The sequence below is a fragment of the Lacerta agilis genome, chromosome 14 (genome assembly GCF_009819535.1).
Source record: "Lacerta agilis isolate rLacAgi1 chromosome 14, rLacAgi1.pri, whole genome shotgun sequence".
In the NCBI taxonomy this organism is placed as follows: domain Eukaryota; kingdom Metazoa; phylum Chordata; class Lepidosauria; order Squamata; family Lacertidae; genus Lacerta; species Lacerta agilis.
In genome coordinates, this window is record NC_046325.1 from 23515478 (window position 1) to 23541296 (window position 25819).

General features: G+C 39.4%; 3 protein-coding genes and 1 pseudogene across 3 annotated transcripts; all 4 read left to right on the plus strand.

The window, feature by feature from the left end:
- The first annotated feature begins 283 nt into the window (after nucleotides 1-283).
- LOC117057821 (olfactory receptor 13H1-like) lies at nucleotides 284-1213 on the plus strand. Its single transcript, XM_033168663.1, has one exon. The coding sequence runs from the start codon at nucleotides 284-286 to the stop codon at nucleotides 1211-1213; it is 930 nt and encodes a 309-aa protein (XP_033024554.1).
- A 3994-nt stretch (nucleotides 1214-5207) lies between these two features.
- Nucleotides 5208-6128, plus strand: LOC117057822 (annotated as a pseudogene).
- Nucleotides 6129-11722: 5594 nt separating this feature from the next.
- LOC117057823 (olfactory receptor 13H1-like) lies at nucleotides 11723-12643 on the plus strand. The gene has a single exon (XM_033168664.1). The coding sequence runs from the start codon at nucleotides 11723-11725 to the stop codon at nucleotides 12641-12643; it is 921 nt and encodes a 306-aa protein (XP_033024555.1).
- A 6437-nt stretch (nucleotides 12644-19080) lies between these two features.
- LOC117057824 (olfactory receptor 13H1-like) lies at nucleotides 19081-20001 on the plus strand. The gene has a single exon (XM_033168665.1). The coding sequence runs from the start codon at nucleotides 19081-19083 to the stop codon at nucleotides 19999-20001; it is 921 nt and encodes a 306-aa protein (XP_033024556.1).
- The last annotated feature ends 5818 nt before the right edge of the window (nucleotides 20002-25819 follow it).

Consider the following 25819-nt stretch of genomic DNA (forward strand, 5'->3'; position numbering starts at 1 on the left):
TCTACACTCACTTGAATAAAAAGAATGCATGCAAAGAATTATACAATGTGACTTATTTAAATTATACAATGCGAATTATTTTTCCTATGATACTTGAAGAGAAGTAATATTTTCATGCTAACTTTATTAAATAAAATAAAATAAAATAAAGCATCATAAGAAAAAGTCATCCTCCCCTCTGACTGAAAGGCTTGCGTGCATAACGTTTTTGTAGTTTGATCATGGCCTTGATTTAGATTAATTCCTTTCTGTATGTCTTTGCAGATAATACTGAATTCAGGATATGGAAGAGGAAAATGAGACGACAGTGACTGAGTTTGTCCTCATTGGCTATTCTGGTAGACCAAAGACAAGGATAGGATTACTCGTTTTCATGACTGTTGTGTATTCTATAACAGTGGTGGGAAATGGCCTCATCATCTTGGTGATTGCAGGTGATCCTCGACTCCACAACCCAATGTACTTTTTCCTCAGTAACCTTTCCCTCCTTGACATTGGATATTCAACATCTTCAGTCCCACAGTCCATTGCAAACCTTCTGGTGGACAAGCCCACCATGTCCTATACAATGTGTTACTTGCAAATGAGCATTAGTGTTGGCTTGGGCGTGACTGAATGCTTCCTTTTGGCCATCATGGCTTATGATCGGTATATAGCCATTTCCAGTCCACTACATTACACACTAATAATGAGCAGGAAGTTTTGTATTCAGTTAGCAGCTGGGACATGGACAAGTGGCTTATTCTTGGGGGTAATCCCCATTTATACCATGCCAGCTCGCTTTTGTAAACAAAATGTGATTGACCATTTGACATGTGAACTCAAAGCAGTTTTGAAGTTGGTTTGCTCAGATACTTCCATGAACCAACTGGTGATGTTCTTAACTGGTGTTCTTACCTTGCTTGCCCCCTTTGCCTTTATCATTTTCTCATATTTGCGTATTGTTGTTGCAATTCTGAGAATTCATTCATCAGGTGGGAGACTGAAGGCTTTCTCCACATGTGCATCCCACTTGACAGTAGTAGCGATCTTCTATGGCACTGCTATATTCTCATATCTCCGACCACAAACTAAAAGTACCCATGAATTGGACAAGATAATTTCTGCCTTCTATGGAATAGTGACTCCCATGTTAAATCCACTCATATATACACTCAGGAATCAGGAAGTAAAAGGAGCATTAAAAAGACTTGTGGGAAGAAAAGAGAATTAATAATAATAATAATAAATTGAGCATAGAGATGGTGAACAGAATTAAGTTTTCATACGTGCTGCTGCTTTTGAACAAGCCTTTATCCACTGGTGTGTTCTACTTGATTGTGATAACATTTTTTTCAATGGCACCATTATATTCTATTATTTTCTACCCCCTAGTTAAATCTACAGAGGGTTTAGAATTAAGTTTATGTTGTGCAATGATCTCTGCAAGTGCAATTGAATTTTCCTTTCTTCTCTCCCCATGCTCTCTCCACACTCCTACCAGTTGACTCTGAAGGATTGGGGATAACCCTAAGCAAGTTTGTGGGGTGCACATGGGGAAGGAGAGGTTGGGACTTGCAAAAGTTGTTCCAGTCATGCAGTGATTGAGGTCACAGCCATACCATATATTAAAAGCTCATTGCTTCCCTCAAAGAAACATGGTAATTGTAGTTCCATTTCATTTGGAGTAGGACCCACTGAGCATAGTGGGCCTTACTACTAATTGAATAAGCATGCAGACAATTGCACTGTAAATTAATTAGAAGTGGACTTATAATGTTGGTTGTGAGTACTAACTCTTCACTTCACAAAATTATGTACTTTTTCTCATGAACTCTCCTCTTGTAGCTAGTATTTTTCACTTTTCAGAGCAAAGTTTCTATAAAACCTGTGATTTCATTTGACAAATGTGTTGCTCTAATAACCAGGGTGCTTTTCTAGGGCATAGCTCAAAGCAGTCAGAGATTATACGTAAACGTTTATGACAAGTATGCTTCTTTCTTTCCTTTAATTCCCTGTGTTATATATTCAATATGAATGTAAGAATCGGCAAACAGATGGTACAGGACTCAAGGACATGCCTTCTTGCTGTTGCTGGTTCTGTGTCAGTCAATGAAGTCTAATATTTTTGGGCACCATACTTCTGAGGCTCTTATACTTCTAAATCTCATATCTCAGTCTGTCAGCTGCTTGTATTTCATGCATCTCTCCCTTCTTGTTTCCCGATCCTTCCATTTTAACTCATGGAGATGTAATTGAAACTTGTAAAAGCGCTTGGAATTAGAATATGGTTACTCAGTAGTGCTCTTCAGAAGTTCATGCTTATGTGATTAGATTTGTGCAAGAAGGAGAGTGGGGAAAAGTCCATCTGCCCTGTTCCTTCATTGAATTCTAATCACTCAACTATATACCATTTCATGAACTGGGAGCTGAAATACAATGGGGAGATTACTATGCTCTCCACACAGTTTAGAATCCTGTACTTTAAGGGTCCTAAATCACAGTGGAGCCTACTAGGGGTGTTGAAGATGTGGAAATGACTGATATTCCCATATTCATCCTGTGTCCAGTATAGAAATCAACCCAATGACTAGAAATCGGTAATAACTGTTGTTATTTATTGCCACTGTGCAATGGATATGCAATGTATGACATACCCTGCTATTTAATTTGTGTGTCCACCCTTTGCATTGACAATAAATGTTGTAGAAATAAAGTATGCTATTTAAGTAAATTTGTAACTTGCATAACTGAAGTTTTAAAAATTATGTAAATTCATTGAATAGTGAATGAGACAAATAAAATTGACCCCTAGAGCCTACATAACAGATTCCAAGCTACAAAAGGTACCCCTCCAACACATTGAGGGTTGTGGAGCTGAGGCATGCTGGAAGGGTGGGACATTGGCTCATACCTGCTGCCCCCCAAATATGATTCTACTTGCACATGGGAGACGTGGAATTTTGATTATGTGTAGCAGCTTTCTTAGTTACCACCAATGACATTTTTAATGGTGAGCCCACATCTTTGAAATTCCCATTTGCCTTTATCCTTTTCTCATACTTGCGCATTATAATGGCCATCCTAAGAATTCATCCATCAGATGACAGGTAGAAGGCTTTCTCTACATGTGCTTCTCACCTGACTGTGGTAAGCATTTTCTATCACACTGCTATATTTTCATACCTCAAGCCCCAAAGTAAAGACACTCAAGAGCTGGAAAAAACTGTTTCTCTTTCTATGGGATAGTGACACCCATGTTAAAGCTCTTCATCTACACACTCAGAAATCAGGAAGTAAAAGGAGCATTAAGAAGACTTGTGGCAAGGGGAAAGGTGCCACAGTAAAAGTATATTTCAACAGGGAGCAATGTTTTATCTGGACCTGTTCTGTTAGTATTGCTAATAAAAGATTCTTGCAAAACTAGTTGACATGTCAATGGTAAACATTTTTAGGTAGAAGAAACTCCATCCATGTCATTCAATGACCAATCTATTCAAATTCTAAGGAAATGTAAGTAGATAATGGGAATTTGAAAATCAGCTCATCATGAAATGAAACAGTGAGGGGGAAGAGTTTGGAACTGCTGTGAAACATAGGTACATTGAAAGTCACTTTATACAAGCTCAGGCCACTGGTCCATGTGGTTCAGTATTATCCTCCTTGACTGGTGCCAGCTTTCCAGGATTTCAGGCAGGGAAATTTGCAACCCTACTTGGAGGTGTTGGGCAACATTTAGTGTACAATGTACTTTACTGCTGTGTTATGGACCACCCCCACATATAACACACATATTTCTTTATTTTTCTTTGCAATATGAGCAGGTACAGATGAAACTCTATTGCATGAGAGTGTTCTTGAGGCTGCTGAATCAATGAGGCTCCTGGGATTATGTACCCAACGGAATGCAGAATAAGGATGGATATTTAAAAATGTAAACTAACTGAGGAAAAACACTGAGAGAAGGGCTTTTCTTTCCCAGAACATATATCTACTGCCTTCTGCTCTGCCTTTCACTCTACTGGGGACATTTGAAACTTTCCAAGGATCAGAAATTGATACTCTATTAATGCAACCCTTTACCCTGTGTACACATAGTGTTATAAAACCTTCATAGACTCAGGATCCACCTTTACCTAAAATATAAATTTTTCAACCTTCTTCTTCTTCTTCTTCTTCTTCTTCTTCTTCTTCTTCTTCTTCTTCTTCTTCTTCTTCTTCACCTTCCATATTGGAAAGACTACTCTGGAGGACCATCTTTGGTCAGGCTGTGACTCATGAGTGATGATCCATCAGATGATCCATCAGATGAAGACCAGTGGTTAAAAAATGTCAACTCTCAGTTTAATAACAAATGCTGATGAAGGACATCCAAAATGCTATGAAGGTCAAAGGCATTTGAAGGTATTCACTGTCTATTTTAAAAGTATACTTCTATATATATTGAATGAGCAGCCGTCTCTTCTTAAAGGAGAAAATAAACCTGAAAGATGTATTCAGCTTGTTAAATATACTGGAAATATTAAACAAAAATTAAAAAATTCAAATGAGCAAACAGCAATTAATTCATCCGCATTTATTGGTTTGAGGATCCCTTGTAAGCACACACAAAATGCAGTCCCACAAATCATATTTGTCTGATCACTTTAAGACGAGCTTAGAGTATAACTGATTCAATTCAGTATGTTTTTACTTATGATTAGACATGGTGTTGGATGCAATCCTATATGAACAAGTCCCTTTCAACTCTGATGTTAGAAGGACTTAATTTGGAAGCTGCAATATAATTATATTGTTATGGAGGTTTGCAGAAGAACAGTTTTCTATCATCCTTCTGCAGCTCTTTTGGAGGGTCAGGGGAATTTCCTGAACAATGTATTGCTGAAAGGAAGTGGAAATTGTAACGTGAATCCTCAGTTACATGAACATAAGGAAGTTAGCATAGTAACTTTCTCCCATTAGTCCAATTGAATTAAGACAATATGAAGACTTCTGTATAAATTCAAAGTACAAGATTTACGGTAGTTATTAATTGGACTGTGAGATCCTTGCTGCATTCTCCAGAACAATTGAAAGTTGCCCCAAAGTTAACTGCTTGGGAATATTTAGCATTTTACAGTATGTTAATGACTGAAATACCTGAATACTATTGACTAGCAAGTTGGTTATGTCCTTTCTTTAGAAAATCCCATTCTCAGTGTCATTGAAGATAATACTTGATTCAGGGTATGGAAGATGAAAATGAGACTGCAGTGACTGAATTTGTCCTCATTGGCTATTCTGGTCGACCAAAGACAAGGATGGGATTAATAGCTTTCCTGACTGCTGTCTACTCTGTGACCATTGTGGGAAATGTTCTTATTATTTTGGGTACCATTGCTGATCCTCGACTCCACAACCCCATGTATTTTTTCCTTAGTAATCTGTCCTTCCTTGACATTGGATATTCAACAACTTCCATCCCACAAGCCATTGCAAATCTTCTGGAGGACAAACCTGCCATGTCCTTTGCAATGTGTTATTTGCAAATGAGCAGTGGTGTCTGGTTAGGTACGACTGAATGCTTTCTGTTGGCTGTCATGGCGTATGACAGGCTTATAGCCATTTCCAGCCCACTACATTACATGCTAATTATGAACAAGAGATTGTGCATTCAGTTAGCAGCTGGGACATGGTCAAGTGCCTTTTTTTAAGGGGTCATTCCCATTTATGCCATGCCAGCTCGCTTCTGTGGGAGAAATGTGATCAATCATTTTGCATGTGAAGTCATAGCTGTTATGAAGCTTGTTTGCTCAGATACCTCCGTGAGCCAACTGCTTATGTTCTTCACTGGATCCCTCTCATTGCTTGCTCCTTTTGCCTTTATCCTTTTCTCATATTTACGCATTATTGTGGCAGTTCTGAGAATCCATTCATCAGGTGGGAGACTGAAGGCTTTTTCCACATGTGCATCCCACTTGACTGTGGTAACTATTTTCTATGGCACTGCTATATTCTCATATATCCGACCTCAAACTAAAACCACAAATGAACTGGATAAGGCAATTTATCTCTTCTATGGAACTATGACTCCCATGTTAAACCCACTCATCTACACACTGAGAAATCAAGAAGTAAAAGGAGCCTTAAGAAGGCTTATGGTAAGGTAAAGAAATTATTTAAAAGTAACAAACAAATGGAATGAACTATGAAAAAACAACTAAATTATAGAAAGTTGTAGTCCGTCTTATTGAGGAATGGTTGATAAAATTATTGAACTTAGCTGATATAACAAACTTAACATGTTTAAGCAGGAAAAATCATTATAGACTTTTATTAAGGATTGGAAACTTCTTGTGAACTTTTTTCATGAAAGAGAAGATGAACTTTTAATATCTGGATTTGAAGATTGAAAAGAAATATTGGTTTATAGAAAATGAAATAGTTTGATGTCCATTTGAGTGAACACTTTGAACAACTAATTATATTTAGGTTACAAAGAATGAAAAATCTTTTAATCTTTTACTTTTTAATTCCCCCCTTTTCTCTCACCTTATTTTTTCCTTTTCTTTTTCTTTCTTCCATCTTTCTATCCTTCTTCCTTCTTTTTGCTCCTGATTCTTTTTAGATTATTTCTCCCTAACCCTTTATTCCAGTTTATTTTTTTAAAAAAATATTTGTGCTGGGTATAAACTTTTTTATATATTTTGAGGAGTATCAGTAAAAATAAAATGTTAAAACAAAAACTAATCCACAGGCAAATTCATGTACACAAACACAGTCAGTTTAAAAAAGTAAGTATGTAATAACTTAAAGTGAGCAACAGTGTAAATTGGTAAATGACAATAAAAAAGGCCCTGTCTCTTGACCCAGTAAATTCATTTATCTTGATCATGGGCCTATGAGCAATATCTCTCATGCTGATCTTAAGACCTGAGTACATTTATCTGTTAGCATATTGGCCTTCCTCAACCTGCAGATGGTTTTCAAAGTTCAATAGTAGCACTTTAAATTGTACCTAGATACGCCCAGTAAACCAAGGGCAATATTTAACATTGTCACTATTATCTAGGACACAGTAGCCCTTTGGGGATTTTATGTAACTTGGTTGTGAGAAATAATAGGGTCATGCCTTTAGACCCTGAGCCGCTGGCCCTGCCCTCAAGTGTCCAACTCTTGGACTATGACTAGGGAAAGGAACTCAGATCAAGGGTCCATATAACTCAGCATCCTGCTGTCACAGTGGGCAGCCATATGCTCATGTGAAATCCGCAAGCAGAACCTGGGCACAAGTGCACTCTATCCTCCTGCATTTTCCAGCAACTGGTATTCAGAAGTCTCTAACCATGGAGAGTCTACAGAGGTGTGGAACCTCAGATCCCAGGGCCGTATGCAATTCTCATGTTTGCTCTGTCTGGACTCTCACCATGCCACACCCCATAATGACCTTTCTCCTCAAATGCATGAATGTATTCTTCAACTTCCAGCTTTGATGGAAGAAAGAACTGTGCATGTAGAAGCCTTTGAAGGACCAGGTGCGCAGCCTCGGAGTCATTCTGGACTCACAGCTCTCCATGGAGGCGCAGGTTAATTCTGTGTCCAGGGCAGCTGTCTACCAGCTCCATCTGGTACGCAACCCTACCTGCCCTCAGACTGTCTCACCAGAGTGGTGCATGCTCTAGTTATCTCTCGCTTGGATTACTGCAATGTGCTCTATGTGGGGCTACCTTTGAAGGTGACCTGGAAACTGCAACTAATCCAGCGGCTGCTACACTTGTGACTGGGAGCAGCCGCCGAGACCACATAACATCGGTCTTGAAAAACCTACATTGGCTCCCAGTATGTTTCTGAGCACAATTCAAAGTGTCGGTGCTGACCTTTAAAGCCCTAAACAGCCTCGGTCCAGTGTACCTGAAGGAGCGTCTCCACCCCCATCATTCTTCCCGGACACTGAGGTCCACTGCCGAGGGCCTTCTGGCGGTTCCCTCGTTGCGAGAAGCCAAGTTACAGGGAACCAGGCAGAGGGCCTTCTTGGCAGTGGCACCCGCCCTGTTGAACACCTTCCCACCAGATGTCAAAGAGAAAACCAACTTCCAGACTTTTAGGAGACATCTGAAAGCAGCCCTATTTAGGGAAGCTTTTAATGTTTAATAGATTATTGTATTTTAACATTCTTTTGGAAGCCGCCCAGAGTGGCTGGGGAAAGCCAGCCAGATGTGTGGGGTATAAATAATAAATATATTATTATTATTATTATTATTATTATTATTATTATTATTATTATTATTATTATTATTTCATGGCAGAAACACAGCCTGTAGGAGAAAGACACGCATTTTGTATCTTGCTCCCCACACTTTTTGCCTCTGATCCTAACTGCTTTTGCCTTTGCCCTCACCACCTGTGGTATGTGATCCACCCCCCAGAAAGCTGTTCAAGTAAGAATGTGGATTTTCTAGTGGACAAACCCATCATGTCATTTGTGATGTGTTACTTGCAAATGAACAGTGGTGTCTGGTTAGGTACGACTGAATGGTTCCTATTGGCCATCATGGCTTATGATCAGTATACAGTAGTACCTTTTGTTACGTCCGTCTCTGGTTGTGTTTTTTCAGGATATGAATGTGGCAACCCCGGAATTGTATACTTCCAGGCTTCGCTGCACGTGCATGCGCAGAAGCAGTGTTCGCGTCTCACATATGTGCAGAAGTGCGCTGCACACCTTGCACGTACACAGAAATGCTCTATCACACCGCAGGTGTGATCAGAAGCAGAACTCTAGTTGCAGACTTTTTGGGGTGCAAACGGCACCCCGGAATGGATAGAGTTTGTAACTAGAGGAACCACTGTATAGCCATTTCCAGTCCACTGCACTACATGCAAATCATGAGCAAGAGATGTTGTATTCAGTTAGCAGCTGGAACATAGAGCAGTGGTGCATTTTTAGGGATATTCCCAATTTATGCAATGCCAGCTCACCTTTGCAGAAACAACCTGATTGACCATGTGACAAGTGAAAGCAGTTCTGAAGCTTACCTGCCCAGATAACTCTTTGAACCATCTGGTTATGTTCTCAACTGGGGTTCTCACATTTCTTGGCCCCTTTGCCTATATCCTTTTCTTATACTTGTGCATTTTAATGGTCATGCTAAGAATTCATTCATCAGGTGGCAGGATGAAGGCTTTCTCAAGCTGGCTTTTCCCACCTGACTGTGGTAAGCATTATTTATTTATTTTTGTTGGCACTGCTATATTTCCATGTCTCAAACTTCAAAGTAAAGACACACAAGAGCTGGATAAAACCATTTCTTATTTCTGTGGGCTAGAGACACCCTTGTTAAACCCCCTCATCTTCACACTCAGAAATCAGGAAGTAAAAGGAACATTAAGAAGACGTGTGGGAAGGAGAAAGGCACTACATTAAAAGTGGATGAATAATTGAACAACCATTGAAAAATCTATTTTAGGCATGGAGCAATGTTTTATCTGGACCTGTTCTGTTAATCTTGCTAATAAAAAATTCTTGCAAATCTAGTTGATGTGTCAAAGGTAAACATTTTATGGAAGAAGTATCTCCATCCATGTCATTGAATGGCCAATCTATTCAAATTTTAAGAAATGTATGTAGATACTGTAAAGGGAGTCTGGAAATCAGCTCATGATAGAATTTAAACATTGAGGGGGATGAGTTTGGAACTGCTGTGAAACATAGAAACATTAAAGGTCACTTTATACAAGCTCAGACCACTGGTCCATGTGGTTTAGTATTGTCTTCCTTGACTGGTAGCAGTTCTCCAGGATTTCAGGCAGGAGCTTTTCCCAGCCATACCTGGAGTTGTTGGGAACTTTTCATTTAAAATGTACTCAACTGCTGTGTTACGGACCACCCACAAATAAAATGCACATGATTTCTTTCTTTTTCTTTACCATATGAACAGGTACAGAATACATTCTGCATTGCAAGAGTGTGTTCTTGAGGCTGTTGAATAAATGAGGCTCCTGGGATTATGTACCCAAGGGAATGCAGAATAAAGATTTGTATTTAAAAATATAAACTAAGGAAAAATGCTGAGAGAAGGGCTCTTTTCCCCAGATATGAGCAAAACATATACCCACTGTCCTTCTCTCTACTTAGAACATTTCAAAACTCTCTAAAGGATCAGAAATTGATGGTTTATTAATGCAATCCTTTATCCCATAATATTATAAAACCTTTTCTGACTCAGGATCCACCTTTACCTCAAATATTCATTTTTCAAGCTGCTTCTTATTTTATTTTATTTTTACCATTCATATCTGAAAGACTGCTCTGGAGGGCCATCTTGGGTCTGGCTGTGACCCATGAGTGGATCATGATCCACCAGGTGAAGACTAGTGGTAAAAAATGTCAACTCACATTTTAGTAACAAATGCTGAAGAAGGACATCCAAAATGCTTTGAAGGTCAAAGGCATTTGAAGGTATTCACTTTCAATTTAAAAATATATTTCTATATATATTGAATGAGCAGCTCCCTCTTCGTAAGGGAGAAAATGAACTTGAATGATGTATTCATCTTGTTGTTTTTTTTTGGGAAGCATACAAAAAGGAAAACAAAAATTCAAAAGCAATTAATTCATCCACATTTATTGATTTGGGGGTGCATTGTAAGCACACAAAAATGCAGTCCCACAAATCATATTTGTTTGATCACCTCCAAATAAACTTACAGTATATGTGATTGAATTCAATATGTCTTTATGATTAGACATGGTGTTGGATGCAATCCTCTAGGAACTTACCTTCACAAGTCCTAGTGATATCTGATGTTAGCAGAACATACTTTGAAAGCAGCAATATACCGTAATTCTACTGTTATGGAGGTTTGCAGAAGAACAGTTTTCCATCATTCTTCTGCAGCTTTTTTGGAGGGTCAGGGACATTCCCTGAACAATGTACTGCTTTAGTGGCAGGGGAAATCACAAAAGTGTAACTTGAATCCTGAGTTAAATGAATTTAAGTAGGTTTGCATAGTAACTTTCTCCCATTAGTCCAATTGAATTAAGACAATGTGGAGACTTCTGCATAAATTCAAAGTACAAGATTTAGATATTAATTAGACTGTGTGATCCTTGCTGCATTCTCCAGAAGGATCGAAAGTTGCCCTCATTTTTAGCGCCTCTGCCCAATGCATCTGCCAGCAAATTCTTACACATATTACTTAAAAAAGCATTCATTCAGAATAAATTGCATCATTTCACTGTACTTCGACAACATTTTTATCTTTTCAAAAGATACTGGGAAAATTTACTTTTCTTGCTTAAAACTTGGGTGTGACCATAATTTCTGAATTATTAATGCAGTTTTTCTAACACACAAATTTTAGATTGTCTGTGGGAGATGCATGCTATACTATTAACAAGTCAGACCCCAATGTGTGCTGAGATTATGTCTCATCAGCCAGCCATTTGAAGAGGAGATTAAATCAGCAAGATACAGAAAAAGGAATGGCAGATTGATAGGGGATTTTCACAGTTTGCAATGCATTTATTGAAACTTTTCTTGTTTTGTTTTCTAGCTAAACTATTTCTCAGTTAAATAGGTTAAAATGTAAGCAAGTTAAAAGAGTGCGCACATCACTGCAATTTAGTATTTATGTATTATAAAAGGGAGCAATTTGTAAGATTTTAAAAGTAACTGTTTGTGATTCTTTAGTAACTTGGTTATGTCCTTTCTTTAGAAAACCCCATTCTCAGTGTCATTGAAGGTAATAATTGATTCAGGATATGGAAGATGAAAATGAGACTGCAGTGACTGAATTTGTCCTCATTGGCTATTCTGGTCGACCAAAGACAAGGATGGGATTAATAGCTTTCCTGACTGCTGTCTACTCTGTGACCATTGCGGGAAATGTTCTTATTATTTTGGGTACCATTGCTGATCCTCGACTCCACAACCCCATGTACTTTTTCCTCAGTAATCTGTCCTTCCTTGACATTGGCTATTCAACAACCTCCATCCCACAGGCCATTGCAAATCTTCTGGAGGACAAACCCACCATGTCCTTTGCAATGTGTTATTTGCAAATGAGCAGTGGTGTCTGGTTAGGTACGACTGAATGCTTCCTATTGGCTGTCATGGCTTATGACAGGCTTATAGCCATTTCCAGCCCACTGCATTACATGCTAATTATGAACAAGAGATTGTGCATTCAGTTAGCAGCTGGGACATGGTCAAGTGGCTTTTTTTTAGGGGTTATTCCCATTTATGCCATGCCAGCTCGCTTTTGTGGGAGAAATGTGATCAATCATTTCACATGTGAACTCATAGCTGTTATGAAGCTTGTTTGCTCAGATACCTCCATAAGCCAGCTGCTTATGTTCTTCTCTGGATCCCTCACATTGCTTGCTCCTTTTGCCTTTATCCTTTTCTCATATTTACGCATTATTGTGGCAGTTCTGAGAATCCATTCATCAGGTGGGAGACTGAAGGCTTTTTCCACATGTGCATCCCACTTGACTGTGGTAACCATTTTCTATGGCACTGCTATATTCTCATATATCCGACCTCAAACTAAAAAAACACATGAACTGGACAAGGCAATTTCTCTCTTCTATGGAACTGTGACTCCCATGTTAAACCCACTTATATACACACTGAGAAATCAAGAAGTAAAAGGAGCCTTAAGAAGACTTATCGTAAGGTAAATGAATCATTTAAAAGAAAAAAACAAATGGACTCAACTATGAAAAAACAACTAAATTATAGAAAGATATAGTCCCTCTTATTGAGAAATGGTTGATAAAATTATTGGACTTAGCTGAGATAAAAACTTAACATGTTTAATCAGGAAAAATCATTATAGACTTTTATTAAGGATTGGAAACTTCTTAAGAACTTTTTTCATGAAGGAGAACATGAACGTTTAATATCTGGATTAGATGATTGAAAAAAGAAATATTGGTTTATAGAAAATTTGTGTTCCATTTGAGTGAACACTTTGAGCAACTAATTATATTTAGGTTACAAAGAATAAAAAATCTTTTCATCTTTTACTTTTTAATTCCCCCCTTTTACTCTCACCTTATTTTTTCTTTTCTTTTTCTTTCTTCCATCTTTCTATCCTTCTTCCTTCTTTTTGCTCCTGATTTTTTTAATTTTTATTTTTTAAAGAATTTATTAGATTTTCCAATTAAAAAAACCCAATTAAAGCCAATACATTATAATACATGGTTAAACACTCCAAGCTCCCCCCTCTCCCACCGAGGGGAGCCATACGCACCAAACCCCCCTCTCACAGAGGTAGCAAAAGTCATTTTATATTTAACCACATACTTTCCAAAACACAACACGCTGACCCTCCTCCCGGGCCAGTCAATTAAATTCCAATCTTTATTCCTTTACAATGACTTCCTCAGTCCCCCTCTTACTGATTTCCATATTATTACATAGTTCCAGCTTTATTTACCTTTAAACTCAAATTTAAAATCCATCTCATCATTTTACCTATTGAACATTTCTCTACCTCCGCCTCAAAATACTTCTGTAATTTCTCATTATCTTAACCAAAAATTTTCATATTGCTCATGCACCTCCCTCCCTTATGGTCCCAATGTTTATCTTTCAAAACATTGTCCGTTATCGCAGTGTCCATATCCAATTGTCATAACCATAATGAAATACCATTTCGTTTTTAAATTCTGATATTTTACCCTATACCCTCCCTTTCAAAGAACCCGGCCCATGAGACATAAAAAAGAAAATCCTGTAACTGTCCAACTAATCGCAGGTCTGTAGTCTTTTCACAATCCAGTGGCAACAGGAACCAGTCTTTAACACTGTTAAATTCTTCTTGCCTAAAGGCTCCAATTGATGTATCCTGTTCCAGCTCCTCTTTTTCAGCATTGTCACTGTTCCCTTCTTCCTTCTCCTTCTGTTCCAATGTAAAGTCCTCCAAATTGTCCACAGTCTCAATCTCCAATTCTTTATGTGCCAATTGTGCAATGCTGTTGATTCCCACGGCTAGTTGCTGCAAAAGTTCCAAAGCTTGCTTTACAAACCGCGAGGACAGTTTTCCCTTTGTCATTTCAAGGTCGAGCTTCAAATTGCTAGTCACAACAATTTACTTCTTGCTACGTAGATCCTTACTGCATAAGTACGCCATTTTTATTTTTAATCATTGCTAAAGTTTGTAATATCCACTCCATCTGGACATCCGGGAAAGAGGAAAATAAATCCAATCCACTTTTAAAGCTAAAAAACACCCAAACAAAAGTTTCTTTGTTTCAATCGCATTGAAAATAGCTTCAGTTACAAAGTCACACTGTCTCTTAGTCTCAGCAGAGAGGGATTGACTTCCGTTTTTAGAATCCCCTCCGAAGCCAAATAAAATCAAATTACTTACAGTTTTCTCTTCAGATTTGTTCATTTGTCCATTTTTTATTCACTTGGAAGAATTGAAACGCTGTAGCCCCTCAGTATCGCAGCTTCGTGCAGGCAGGGAAAGTGGTATGTCCGATATGCCGGGGCTCCACTCCCTCGCTCTCGGGAGCTCAAAACAGAGCCTTACCGGGGAGGGAGGAGCACCCTTCTGGCAGCTGCCAGATGACCATGCCCCCAAAACTCTCGATTTGGGGTTCCTTGGGGGTTTTCTGTGCTGTAGAAGACACCCCGTCCCTGCCGCACTCAGGTTTGCTCAGCTGAGCGAAACCTGCGCTGATGGTGGCTCCGCGCTCAACCGGAAGCCCGGCTCCTGATTTTTTTTTAGATCATTCCTCCTCACACACTTTATTCCAGTTTATTTTAAAAAGATACTTTGTGCTGGGTATAAACTTTTTTATATATTTTGATGAGTATCAGTAAAAATAAAATGTAAAAACAAAAAAGAGTCCACAAGCGAGTTCATGTACTCAATGACAGTCAGTTTAAAAAAGGAAGTATGTAATAACTTAATGTGAGCAACAGTGTAAATTGGTAAATGACAATAAAAAGGCCCTGTCTCTTGATCCCAGTAAATTCATTTATCTTGATCATGGGCCTAAGAGCAAGATCTCTTATGCTGATCTTAAGACATGAGTACATTTGTCTGTTAGCATATTGGCCTTCCTCAACCTGCAGATGACTTTAAAACTTCAATAGCAGCACTATAAATTGTGCCTAGATAAGTCCAGTAAACCAAGGGCCATATTTAGCATTGTCACTATTAACTATGACACAGTAGCCCTTTGGATGTTTTAAGTAACTTGGTTGTGAGAAATAATAGGGTCATGCCTTTAGACTCTGAGCCGCTGGCCCTGCCCTCAAGTGTCCAACTCTTCGCCAATGACTAAGGAAAGGAACTCAGACCAAGGGTCCATATAACTCAGTATGCTGCTGTCACAGTGGGCAGCCATATGCTCATGTGAAATACCCAAGCATAACCTGGGCACAAGTGCACTCTCTCCTCCTGCATTTTCTAGCAACTGATACTCAGAAGCCTCTAACCATGGAGAGTCTACATGTATACAGAGGTGTGGAACCTCAGATCCCCGGGCCGTATGCAATTCTCATGTTTGCTCTGTCTGGTGTTTGGGACTCTCACCATGCCACACCCCATAATGACCTTTTTCTTCAAATGCATGAATGTATTCTTCAACTGCTAGCATTGATGGAAGAAAGAGCTGTGCATGTATAAGCCTTTGATTTTTTTTTCATGGCAGAAACACAGCCAATAGGAGAAAGGCTATATTTTGTATGTTGCTCCCCAAACTTTTTGCCTCTGAGCCCAACTGCATTTACCTTTGACCCTCACCACCCGTGGTATGTGATCCAGCCCCCAGAAAGCTGTTCAAGAAGAATGTGGATCTTCTGGTGGACAAACCCACCATTTGTGATGTGTTACTTGCAAACGAACAGTTGTGTCTGGTTAATTACGTCTGAATGCTTCCTCTTGGCCATCGTGGCTTATGACCAGTATATAGCCATTTCCAGTCCATTGCACTACATGCAAATCATGAGCAAGAGATGTTGTTTTCAGTTAGCAGCTGGAACATGGAGCAATGGTGTATTTTTAGGGATAGTCCCAATGTATGGAATGCCAGATCACTTTTGCAGAAACAACATGATTGACCATGTGGCATGTGAAGTGAAAGCAGTTTTGAAGCTTACCTGCCCAGATAGCTCTTTGAACTAACTGCTAATGTTGTTAACTGGGATTCTCTCATTTCTTGGCCCCTTTGTCTTTATCCTTTTCTTATACTTGTGCATTATAATGGTCATGTTAAGAATTCATTCATCAGGTGGCAGGTGGAAGGCTTTCTCAAGCTGGCTTTTCCCACCTGACTGTGGAAAGCATTTTATTTATTTATTTATTTATTTATTTATTTATTTGGCACTGCTATATTTCCATGCCTCAAACTTCAACATAAAGGCACATGAGAGCTGGATAAAACCAATTCTCTTTTTCTATCAGCTAGTGACACCCATGTTAAACCTCCTCATCTACACACTCAGAAATCAAGGAGTAAAAGAAGTATTAAGAAGACGTGTGGGAAGGAGAAAGGCACTATATTAAAAGAGGATGAATGATTCTACAACCATTGAAAAATCTATTTTAGACAGGGAGCAATGTTTTATCTGGACCTGTTCTGTTAATATTGCTAATAAAAGATTCTTGCAAATCTAGTTGATGTGTCAAAGGTAAATATTTTTAGGAAGACGTATCTCCATCCGTGTCATTAAATGGCCAATCTATTCAAATTCCAAGAAAAATATGTAAATAAAGGGTGTGTGGAAATCAGCTCTTCATGGAATTTAAACATTGAGGGGGATGAGTTTGGAACTGCTGTGAAACATAGGAACATTAAAGGTCACTTTATACAAGCTCAGACCACTGGTCCATGTGGTTTGGTATTGTCTTCCTTGACTGGTAGCAGTTCTCCAGGATTTCAGGCAGGAGCTTTTCCCAGCCATACCTGGAGTTGTTGGGAACTTTTCATTTAAAATGTACTCAACTGCTGTGTTACGGACCACCCACACATAAAATGCACATGATTTCTTCCTTTTTCTTTACCATATGAGCAGGTACAGAATAAATTCTGCACTGCAAGAGTGTTCTTGAGACTGCTAAATCAATGAGGCTCCTGGGATTATGTACCCAAGGGAATGCAGAATAAGGATGTGCATTTAAAAATATAAACTAAGGAAAAAGCTTAGAGAAGACCCAGTGTGGTGTAGTGGTTAAGAGCGGTAGACTTGTTATCTGAGGAACCGGGTTCGTGTCTGCACTCCTCCACATGCAGCTGCTGGGTGACCTTGGGCTAGTCACACTTCTTTGAAGTCTTTCAGCCCCAATTACCTCACAGAGTGTTTGTTGTGAGGGAGGAAGGGAAAGGAGAATGTTAGCCCCTTTGAGACTACTTCGGGTAGTGATAAAGCAGGATATCAAATCCAAACTCCTCATCTTCTTCTTCTTCTTCCCCCAGATATGAACAAAACATATACCCACTGCCTTCTGCACTGTCCTTCTCTCTACTTAGAACAAGGATCAGAAATTGATACTTTATTATTGCAATCCTTTATCCCATAATGTTATAAAACCTTTTCAGACTCAGGATCCACCTTTACCTCAAATATTAATTTTTCAAGCTGCTTATTTTTTTTACCTTCCATATCTGAAAGACTGCTCTGGAGGGCCATCTTGGGTCTGACTGTGATTATGATCCAACAGGTGAAGACCAGTGGTTAAAAAATGTCAACTCTCATTTTAGTAACATGCTGAAGAAGGACATCCAAAATGCTTTGAAGGTCACAAGCATTTGAAGGTATTCACTGTCTATTTTAAAAGTATATTTCTATATATATTGAATGATCAACCATCTCTTCTTAAATGAGAAAATGAACTTGAATGATGTATTCATCTTGTTAAGCCTTTTGGGAAAAATTAAAAAAAAGAAAAATTGAAATGCCCAAAAAAGCAATTAATTCACCTGCATTTATGGGTTTGGTCATCCACTGTAAGCACACACAATATGCAGTCCCACAAATCATATTTGTTTGATCACCTCCATATAATCTTTGAGTCCATCTGATTGAATTAAATATGCCTTTACTTATGATTAGACATGGTGTTGGATGCAATCCTCTAGGAACTTACCTTCACAACTCCTAGTGATCTCTGATGTTAGTGGGATTTAATTTCGAAGCAGCAATATAATTATATTGTTATGGAGGTTTGCAGAAGAACAGTTTTCCATCATCCTTCTCCAACTCTTTTGGAGGATCAGGGAGATTTCCTGAACAATGTACTGCTTTAGTGGCAGGGGAAATCACAAAAGTGTAACTTGAATCCTGAGTTAAATGAATTTAAGTAGGTTAGCATAGTAACTTTCTCCCATTTGTCCAATTGAATTAAGACAATATGGAGACTTCTGCATAAATTCAAAGTACAAGATTTAGTTATTAATTGGACTGTGTGATCCTTGCTGCATTCTTCAGAGGTATTGAAAGTTGCCCCTCATTTTTAGTGCCTCTGCCCAATGCATCTATCAGCAAATTCTTATACATATTACTTTAAAAAGCATTCATTCAGAATAAATTCCATCATTTCACTGTACTTAGGTGACATTTTTATCTTTTCAAATGATATTGGGAAATTTTCCTTCTCTTGCCTGAAAACCTGTGTGTGACCATAATTTCTGAATTATTAATGCAGCTTTTCTAAAACATATTTCAGATGGCCTGTGGGAGAAGTATGCTATACCATTAACAAGTCAGAACCCAATGTTTGCCAAGATTATGCCAGATCAGACAGCCATTTGATGATGAGATTAAACCATCTGAAGAAGAATTGGCAGATTGATAGGGGATTTCCATAGTTTGCAACGCATTTATACAAACCTTTTCCCCCACAACCAAATTATTTCTAATTTAAGGAGGATAGCATGTAAGCACTTTACAAGAGTGCCTGCATGGCTGCAATTTAGTTTTTATAAATTTAAAAAGGGAGCAAGATTTGTAAGGTTTTAAAAGTTAACTGCTGGTGATTTTTTAGCATTTCACAGTGTGTCAGTTATGGAAATACCTGAATACTATTAACTAGCAAGTTGGTTGTGTCCTTTCTTTAGAAAATCCCATTCTCAGTGTCATTGAATACTTGATTCAGGATATGGAAGATGAAAATGAGACTGCAGTGTCTGAATTTGTCCTCATTGGCTATTCTGGTCGACCAAAGACAAGGATGGGATTAATAGCATTCATGACTGCTGTCTACTCCGTAACCATTGCGGGAAATGTTCTTATTATTTTGGGTACCATTGCTGATCCTCGACTCCACAACCCCATGTACTTTTTCCTCAGTAATCTGTCCTTCCTTGACATTGGATATTCAACAACTTCCATCCCACAGGCCATTGCAAATCTTCTGGAGGACAAACCCACCATGTCCTTTGCAATGTGTTATTTGCAGATGAGCAGTGGTGTCTGGTTAGGTACGACTGAATGCTTCCTGTTGGCTGTCATGGCTTATGACAGGCTTATAGCCATTTCCAGCCCACTACATTACATGTTTATCATGAACAAGAGATTGTGCATTCAGTTAGCAGCTGGGTCATGGTCAAGTGCCTTTTTTTTAGGCGTTATTCCGAATTATGCCCTGCCAGCTCGCTTTTGTGGGAGAAATGTGATCAATCATTTCACATGTGAACTCATAGCTGTTATGAAGCTTGCTTGCTCAGATAGATCCATGAGGCAACTTCTTATGTTCTTCATTGGATCCCTCACATTGCTTGTTCCTTTTGCCTTTATCCTTTTCTCATATTTACGCATTATTGTGGCAGTTCTGAGAATCAATTCATCAGGTGGGGGACTGAAGGCTTTTTCCACATGTGCATCCCACTTGACTGTGGTAACAATTTTCTTCGGAACTGCTATATTCTCATATATCCGACCCCAAACTAAAACCACAAATGAACTGGATAAGGCAATTTCTCTCTTCTACGGAACTGTGACTCCCATGTTAAACCCACTCATCTACACACTCAGAAATCAAGAAGTAAAAGGAGCTTTAAGAAAGCTTATGGTAAGGTAAATGAATTATTTAAAAGAAACAAACGGAATCAACATTGGAAAAACAAGCAAGTTATGGAAAGATATAGTCCCTCTTATTGAAGAATGGTTTCTTTTTAGATTAGATTTTTTTTATTGTTCTGGTTTTTTTTATAAAAAAAAATACTTTTTTATATCTTTTTACTGAGTATCAGTAAAATTAAAGTGTAAAAAGAAAAAGAAACCCATAAGCAAGTTCATATACTCATACAGAATCATTTTAAAAAGTAAGGCTGTATCAAGTTAAAATGAGCAACAGTGTGAATTGGTCTCCCACGTTCAACCCCCTTAACTATGCCATGTTGAGTCAAAGTTGCTCAAAAATGAGTTGACAATAAAGAAGGTCCTGTCTCTTAGTCCCAGTGAATTCATTTATCTTTATCATGGGCCTATGAGCAGAATCTCTTATGCTGATCTTAAGACCTGAGTATATTTATCTGTTTGCATATTGGCCTTCCTCAATCTGCAGATGGTCTTAGAAATTCCATAGCAGCACTTTAAACTGTGCTTAGATACGCCCACTAAAGCAAGGGCCATATTTAACATTGACACTTTTATCTACGACACTGTACCCTTTGGAAGTTTTCTGTAACTCGGTTGTGGGAAATAACAGGGGCATGCCTTCAGGCCCTGAGCCTCTGGCCCTGCCCTCTAGTGTCCAACTCTTGGATCAGGCATAGGCAAACTTGTCCCTCTGGATGTTTTGGGACTAGAACTTCCCATCATCCTTAGCTGATTGGACCAGTGGTCAGGATGATTGGAATTGTAGTCTCAAAACATCTGGTGGGTTGAGTTTGCCTATGCCTGTCTTGGACTATTACTAGGGAAAGGAACTGAGACCAAGGGTCCATATAACCCACCATCCTGCTGTCACAGTGGCCAGCCATATGCTCATGGGAAATCTCCAAGCAGAACCTGGGCACAAGTGTACTCTCTCCTCCTGCATTTTCCAGCAACTGATATTCAGAAGCCTCTAACCGTGGAGAGTCTACATTTTTACGGAGGTGTGGAACCTCAGATCCAGGGGGCATATACAGTTCTCATGCTCATTCTATCTGGTGTTTGGGACTCTCACCATGCCAAACTCCTTTGCCTTTGAGAATGATCTTTCTCCTCAAGTGTATGAATGTATCATTGAACTGCTTGCTTTGATGGAAGAAAGAGCCATGCATGAATAAGCTTTTGATTATTATTTTTCATGGCAGGAATGCAGTCTTTAGGAGAAAGGCAAGTATTTTGTATGTTGCTCTCCAAACTTTTTGCCTCTGATCTCAACTGCTTTTATCTTGGCCCTCACCACCAGTAATATATGACACACACACCCCAAAAGCTGTTTGAGTAAGAATGTGGATCTCAGACTTAAAAAAAGCTTCCCCACCTCATCTCCTTTACACATGTTCCTAAATCCTGGACAGAGAGGGTGTGGGGTTTGTGAGGGGTACTTAGGATTTCTCTTCATGCTTGGCCACTTAGAAGTGGGGCGACTGGTCTTTATAGGTTTAATGTCTCCTTGATGAATGATTTGATCATTCTTGTTCTGCTATAATTTGTCCATCCTTCCTCCTGGTTAGCATCTTAGTCAAACACTTACCAGTAAATACAAGGTGTGAAAGGGAAATGTGAGGATGGTCAGTTAAGGGAATGGGTTTGGGGATGAAAGGTGAGGGTGATGACTTTGGAGTTGCTGAAAATTTGTTCAGTATTGGAAACATCTGAACTGTGTGAGATAACTATATTTGGCGGTGTACTGTGGGAAAGGTCAAATATAATTTGTATATAAAGATCAAGCTTTTCAATCATATGCTAGCAGCAGCAATTACAACATATCCCTGTGTCTATGATGGAACAATGCATGCTTGGAGATTTGCTATCCACTGTAAAATCAGATCCTCTTCACTGAGGGTACGCTTTGCGATCAGATCTCTGAGCACCCCAACCATCTGGCGTGGGCAGGGCTAAGCCCTGTCCCACTCCAGTTGGTCGTTTTGCAGTCACTTGGACCCTAAAGCCAATCACTTGGCTTGGGGGGTGGTCGCGAAACAATATAAGTCCTGTGCGATGTTTGCTGGACCTCTTTTCCCTCGCACAGTGGAACACCCACCCAACCACCCATTCCTTTGGTGTCTCCGGCCTTGCTATGGACTTTGTTGGTTGCCTGTTTTGGAAAGGGCACCTGGTAGGAATTTTTCCATCTGGCAGACTGGCAGGGCCATTTTTTTCCCACCTACCGCATAGCAATCGTCACAACTTTGTAAGGTTTGGCGGTTAGGCATTGGATCAGCGAAGTGTGGGGGAGGGGAGTTGTAGCCATTACCTGCCCCCTCCATGAATAAGGGTATTCCATTAAAGGAATCCAGCGGTTGGTCTGGATCTTGTCTGAAACTCCGTGGTAGGGGCTAGGGCCATGCCAGGACGCCATGGGGACACTGGGAGTAAGTTTGAGTTGGTTGCCACCGGCAGGGCTCCCTCTGGCAGTGTTTCACCATTAACAGACTCCCTCTGATGCACGTGGGAGTCTGATATAGTCTGTGGGATTCCAATGCCTAAGCCAATACCACTCACATTCTATATTTAATAAAGTTGAGGCCTAAAGTTTGCCCAATAACTTAAACTAAAATCCAGTGTCACTGTGTATAATTTTGGGGAGGTGTCTGGGGGTCTCAAAGCAAAAATGCCCCCTCTCCTAAAAGTTTTCCTCCTTGCCTCCCCACAACTTTTGAATAAATGGGACCTGGCATAAATAAGCAAGAGGGAAAGCTGAAAATGGCAAAATATCAATCAGACGTTGAAGGGGATTTTGGTTCAGTTTGAGAGAGATATTTGAACTACAGAAGGCCATTTCTGATGACCATTTCCCTGAATACATTTAAAGAAGAAAATAAACTTAATATATTTTCCCACTAAAGCAACAACTACGGTACATTATGAAGCATTTCTTAAGTTTCTTGGAGTGCTACATGTGCCCTGATGGGATTCAAAGTTAAGACCTAATTAGTGCTGTTGGGCTCCAGTGGGAAAACGTCTTTCTGCGAGAAATTAAAAGTACTCTGCTTCATAGTTTCTTACTCTGACTTGGAAGAATATCAGGGTACATGATGGGACCTAACAGATGTTCAAATCTCAACAAAGGCAAATTGGGAATACTGGAGCAATAAACTCATGCCACTGTTATTGAGGTTTTCATTCAATTTTTAAAAAGAAATAATATATTCATAGATCTATTTTTGTATTACTTTCAAGGCTGACACTAAAACTCCTATTAATGATGTAACAATATTAGATAGGTGAAATACTGATTGTGGAAGGAGATTTTGATAATACAAAGCATATCAACCCATCATATAAGTGTTTTGGCCAAAAAGAAAAAGTCAGTCCACCCCCCCCCCCCCGTTTGTTAGTTACCTGAAAGTAATTAAGCTCTCCATAGTGTTACTTGCCTAATTCCAATTTTGTTTTCAACAATCATACTTTTGCATCAAAAGGAACAGGAGAGAAATTTAATTTTGTTTGTATTGTAATGAGAAGCTGCCTAATTCACACCACTTGAACCAAAACACAAACCAAAGCACAACTATCTCTCAAAATTCCCATGCATCTGAATTTTGTGACACAGATCTCAAAGCAAATAAAATACATATATTAAACTGAGCATAAAACTTCATATATATTAATATATATGCATTACATTTGCGAAAATGCTTGCAAAAATGTGTGCCTTAATGAAAAATGCATAGCAAATGACTTTATTAGGAAAAATTTGTACTAAATGTTAATAAAAAATTGTACATGTGTACATTTCTTTCTGGCAATGAGTTTTTAATGAGAAATCACTGGGTTAAAGCTGACCGAAAGTCCAGAGGTAGCATGATTGTCAATTTACAATGGGGTGGAAGGTTTGGAGGCTATGAAGGACTTGCTCACTAATTTATTGACAGCTGCATGAATTATGATAGCTAGGATGTGGCAAGCAGAATCTAAAATGGAAGAATGGTATAAAGAGGTGTGTGATGTAGCTATTAATGATAAATTAACATATGCCATTAAGGTAAGATGAGGAATATGCAGGAGAAATGATTTTGAGGAGATATGGGAAGTGTTTGTAGAATTTGTAATGTTAAAACGGAAAGGGGTCAAACCATCCCAAAAGGTATTGGAATTTTGGGAGGTTGGATAGTTATAATGGAATGGTCTCGGTGGTGGAGTTCACATTTTTATTCTTATTCATTTATGATTTGTCAAGAATGGCTGTGTTATAACTGAGACAGAGGGAGAGCTGACTACAATCTGCCCTTCACAATGACGCCAAATTGTCGATGACAAGAGTAGCCTAAATATTATTTCATGGAACATAGCGGATTGGGCCAAAAAAGTGGGGAATTAGTCATTTTGTGAGTATATAATGCATTACAATGTGATAATGTTGCAGGAAACCTGGGCAACTGACTTATTAGAAATAAAGAAAACGACAGAAAGTGATGTAGAAATGCAAAGACCTGAACTTAAGATAGGAAAAAATGAGTAGAGAAAACCACATCTACAGATTTGTCCACCCCTGATTCATGTCAATATGGTCAATGGTCAGCAATGATAGTAGTTACAGTCCACATCTGGAGGCCATCATGTTGGCTACCCCTACACTAGATGAACATATGGAGAATGAAAGGACCTGACAGTATTATAACAGGAGATACAGAGGTTTCTCTGTCCCTGCTTAGCAGCTACATTGTAGCCTGTTTTACAAGCTGGCTGCATCTGAGGGAAATGGCAGACATTAAAGCACACTCCATCAATTCAGCTGAAACCAACTTCAGGGCCTCTTAAGTAAATTCAGCGCCCTGGCGCAAAGATCCCTCCGGTGCCCCTCGCGCTCTACCGGGCAGGGTCAGCAGGCAGCTGGAGGGCACGGCACGGTGAGTGGGGACACCGAACTCATGCTCCACCAGGCAAGGCCAGGCGCAGCAGGCAGCCAGAGGGAGCGGAGGAGTGGGCGGGGACGCTGCCAGCTGTGCTTTACCTCCGCCTCTGCCTGTTCGGCCGAAGCGGCAGTACAGCGCTGCCATCCAGGGAGCCCCGGCTGCAGCACCGATGGGAGGCTCGTCGGCGGTGGGTGCCCGAGAAGAGGTGGGCGAGAGCGGTGCTGGAGGGCGCAGATGCCCTCCTCAGGCCATGGCGCCTTGCACCAGTAGCCTCAATGGCTAAGACGTCCCTGACCAACTGTTTGCCTCCTTTCCTTGGTTTCAATTGACAATCATTCCATCTAACTTCATCTGAGAGGAGAGGTCCACCCAACAGCTTAGTTTTGACCAACTGCCATTTCGCTCCTCTTCTCCTGTTTCTATGTGCAGATATTTCCATTGGGTTGCAATCAAAGGAAGGGGAAAGGACAAAAAAAAGTTCACCTGCTTAGCTGGAATCAGTAACTGCCATTTTAGCTCCTTTTCTCCAACAATTGTCTCCCCTGTGCCAATTACAGTTGGTCACTGTAGGACCAGTTGTGAATACGGAACATTAACCTTTGGTATCTGAATTTACTCATTTTTCTCTTATCTATTGTGTCTGAATAACCTTTTTACTGATTATAATTAATGAGCCTAAGTTAATGATGTCCATCGACTTCAATGGATCTTCTCTGAGTTGGACTAGCATTGGATACAACCAAATACAAAGGGACTAGGAAATAGGGACATAATTGGAAAGGAAATACATTTTGGTTTTATGGTTAAGCCTACAGGCTGGTATTTTGTAGTTTAACTTCTGTACAGCATTTAGAAAATTGTAGTCACTTTAATCAATCAGTCATG

Bases quoted from the DNA above. Each gene is read 5' to 3' on its own strand.
- LOC117057824 (XM_033168665.1), top strand. From the start codon at position 19,081: ATGGAAGATGAAAATGAGACTGCAGTGTCTGAATTTGTCCTCATTGGC.
- LOC117057821 (XM_033168663.1), top strand. From the start codon at position 284: ATGGAAGAGGAAAATGAGACGACAGTGACTGAGTTTGTCCTCATTGGC.
- LOC117057823 (XM_033168664.1), top strand. From the start codon at position 11,723: ATGGAAGATGAAAATGAGACTGCAGTGACTGAATTTGTCCTCATTGGC.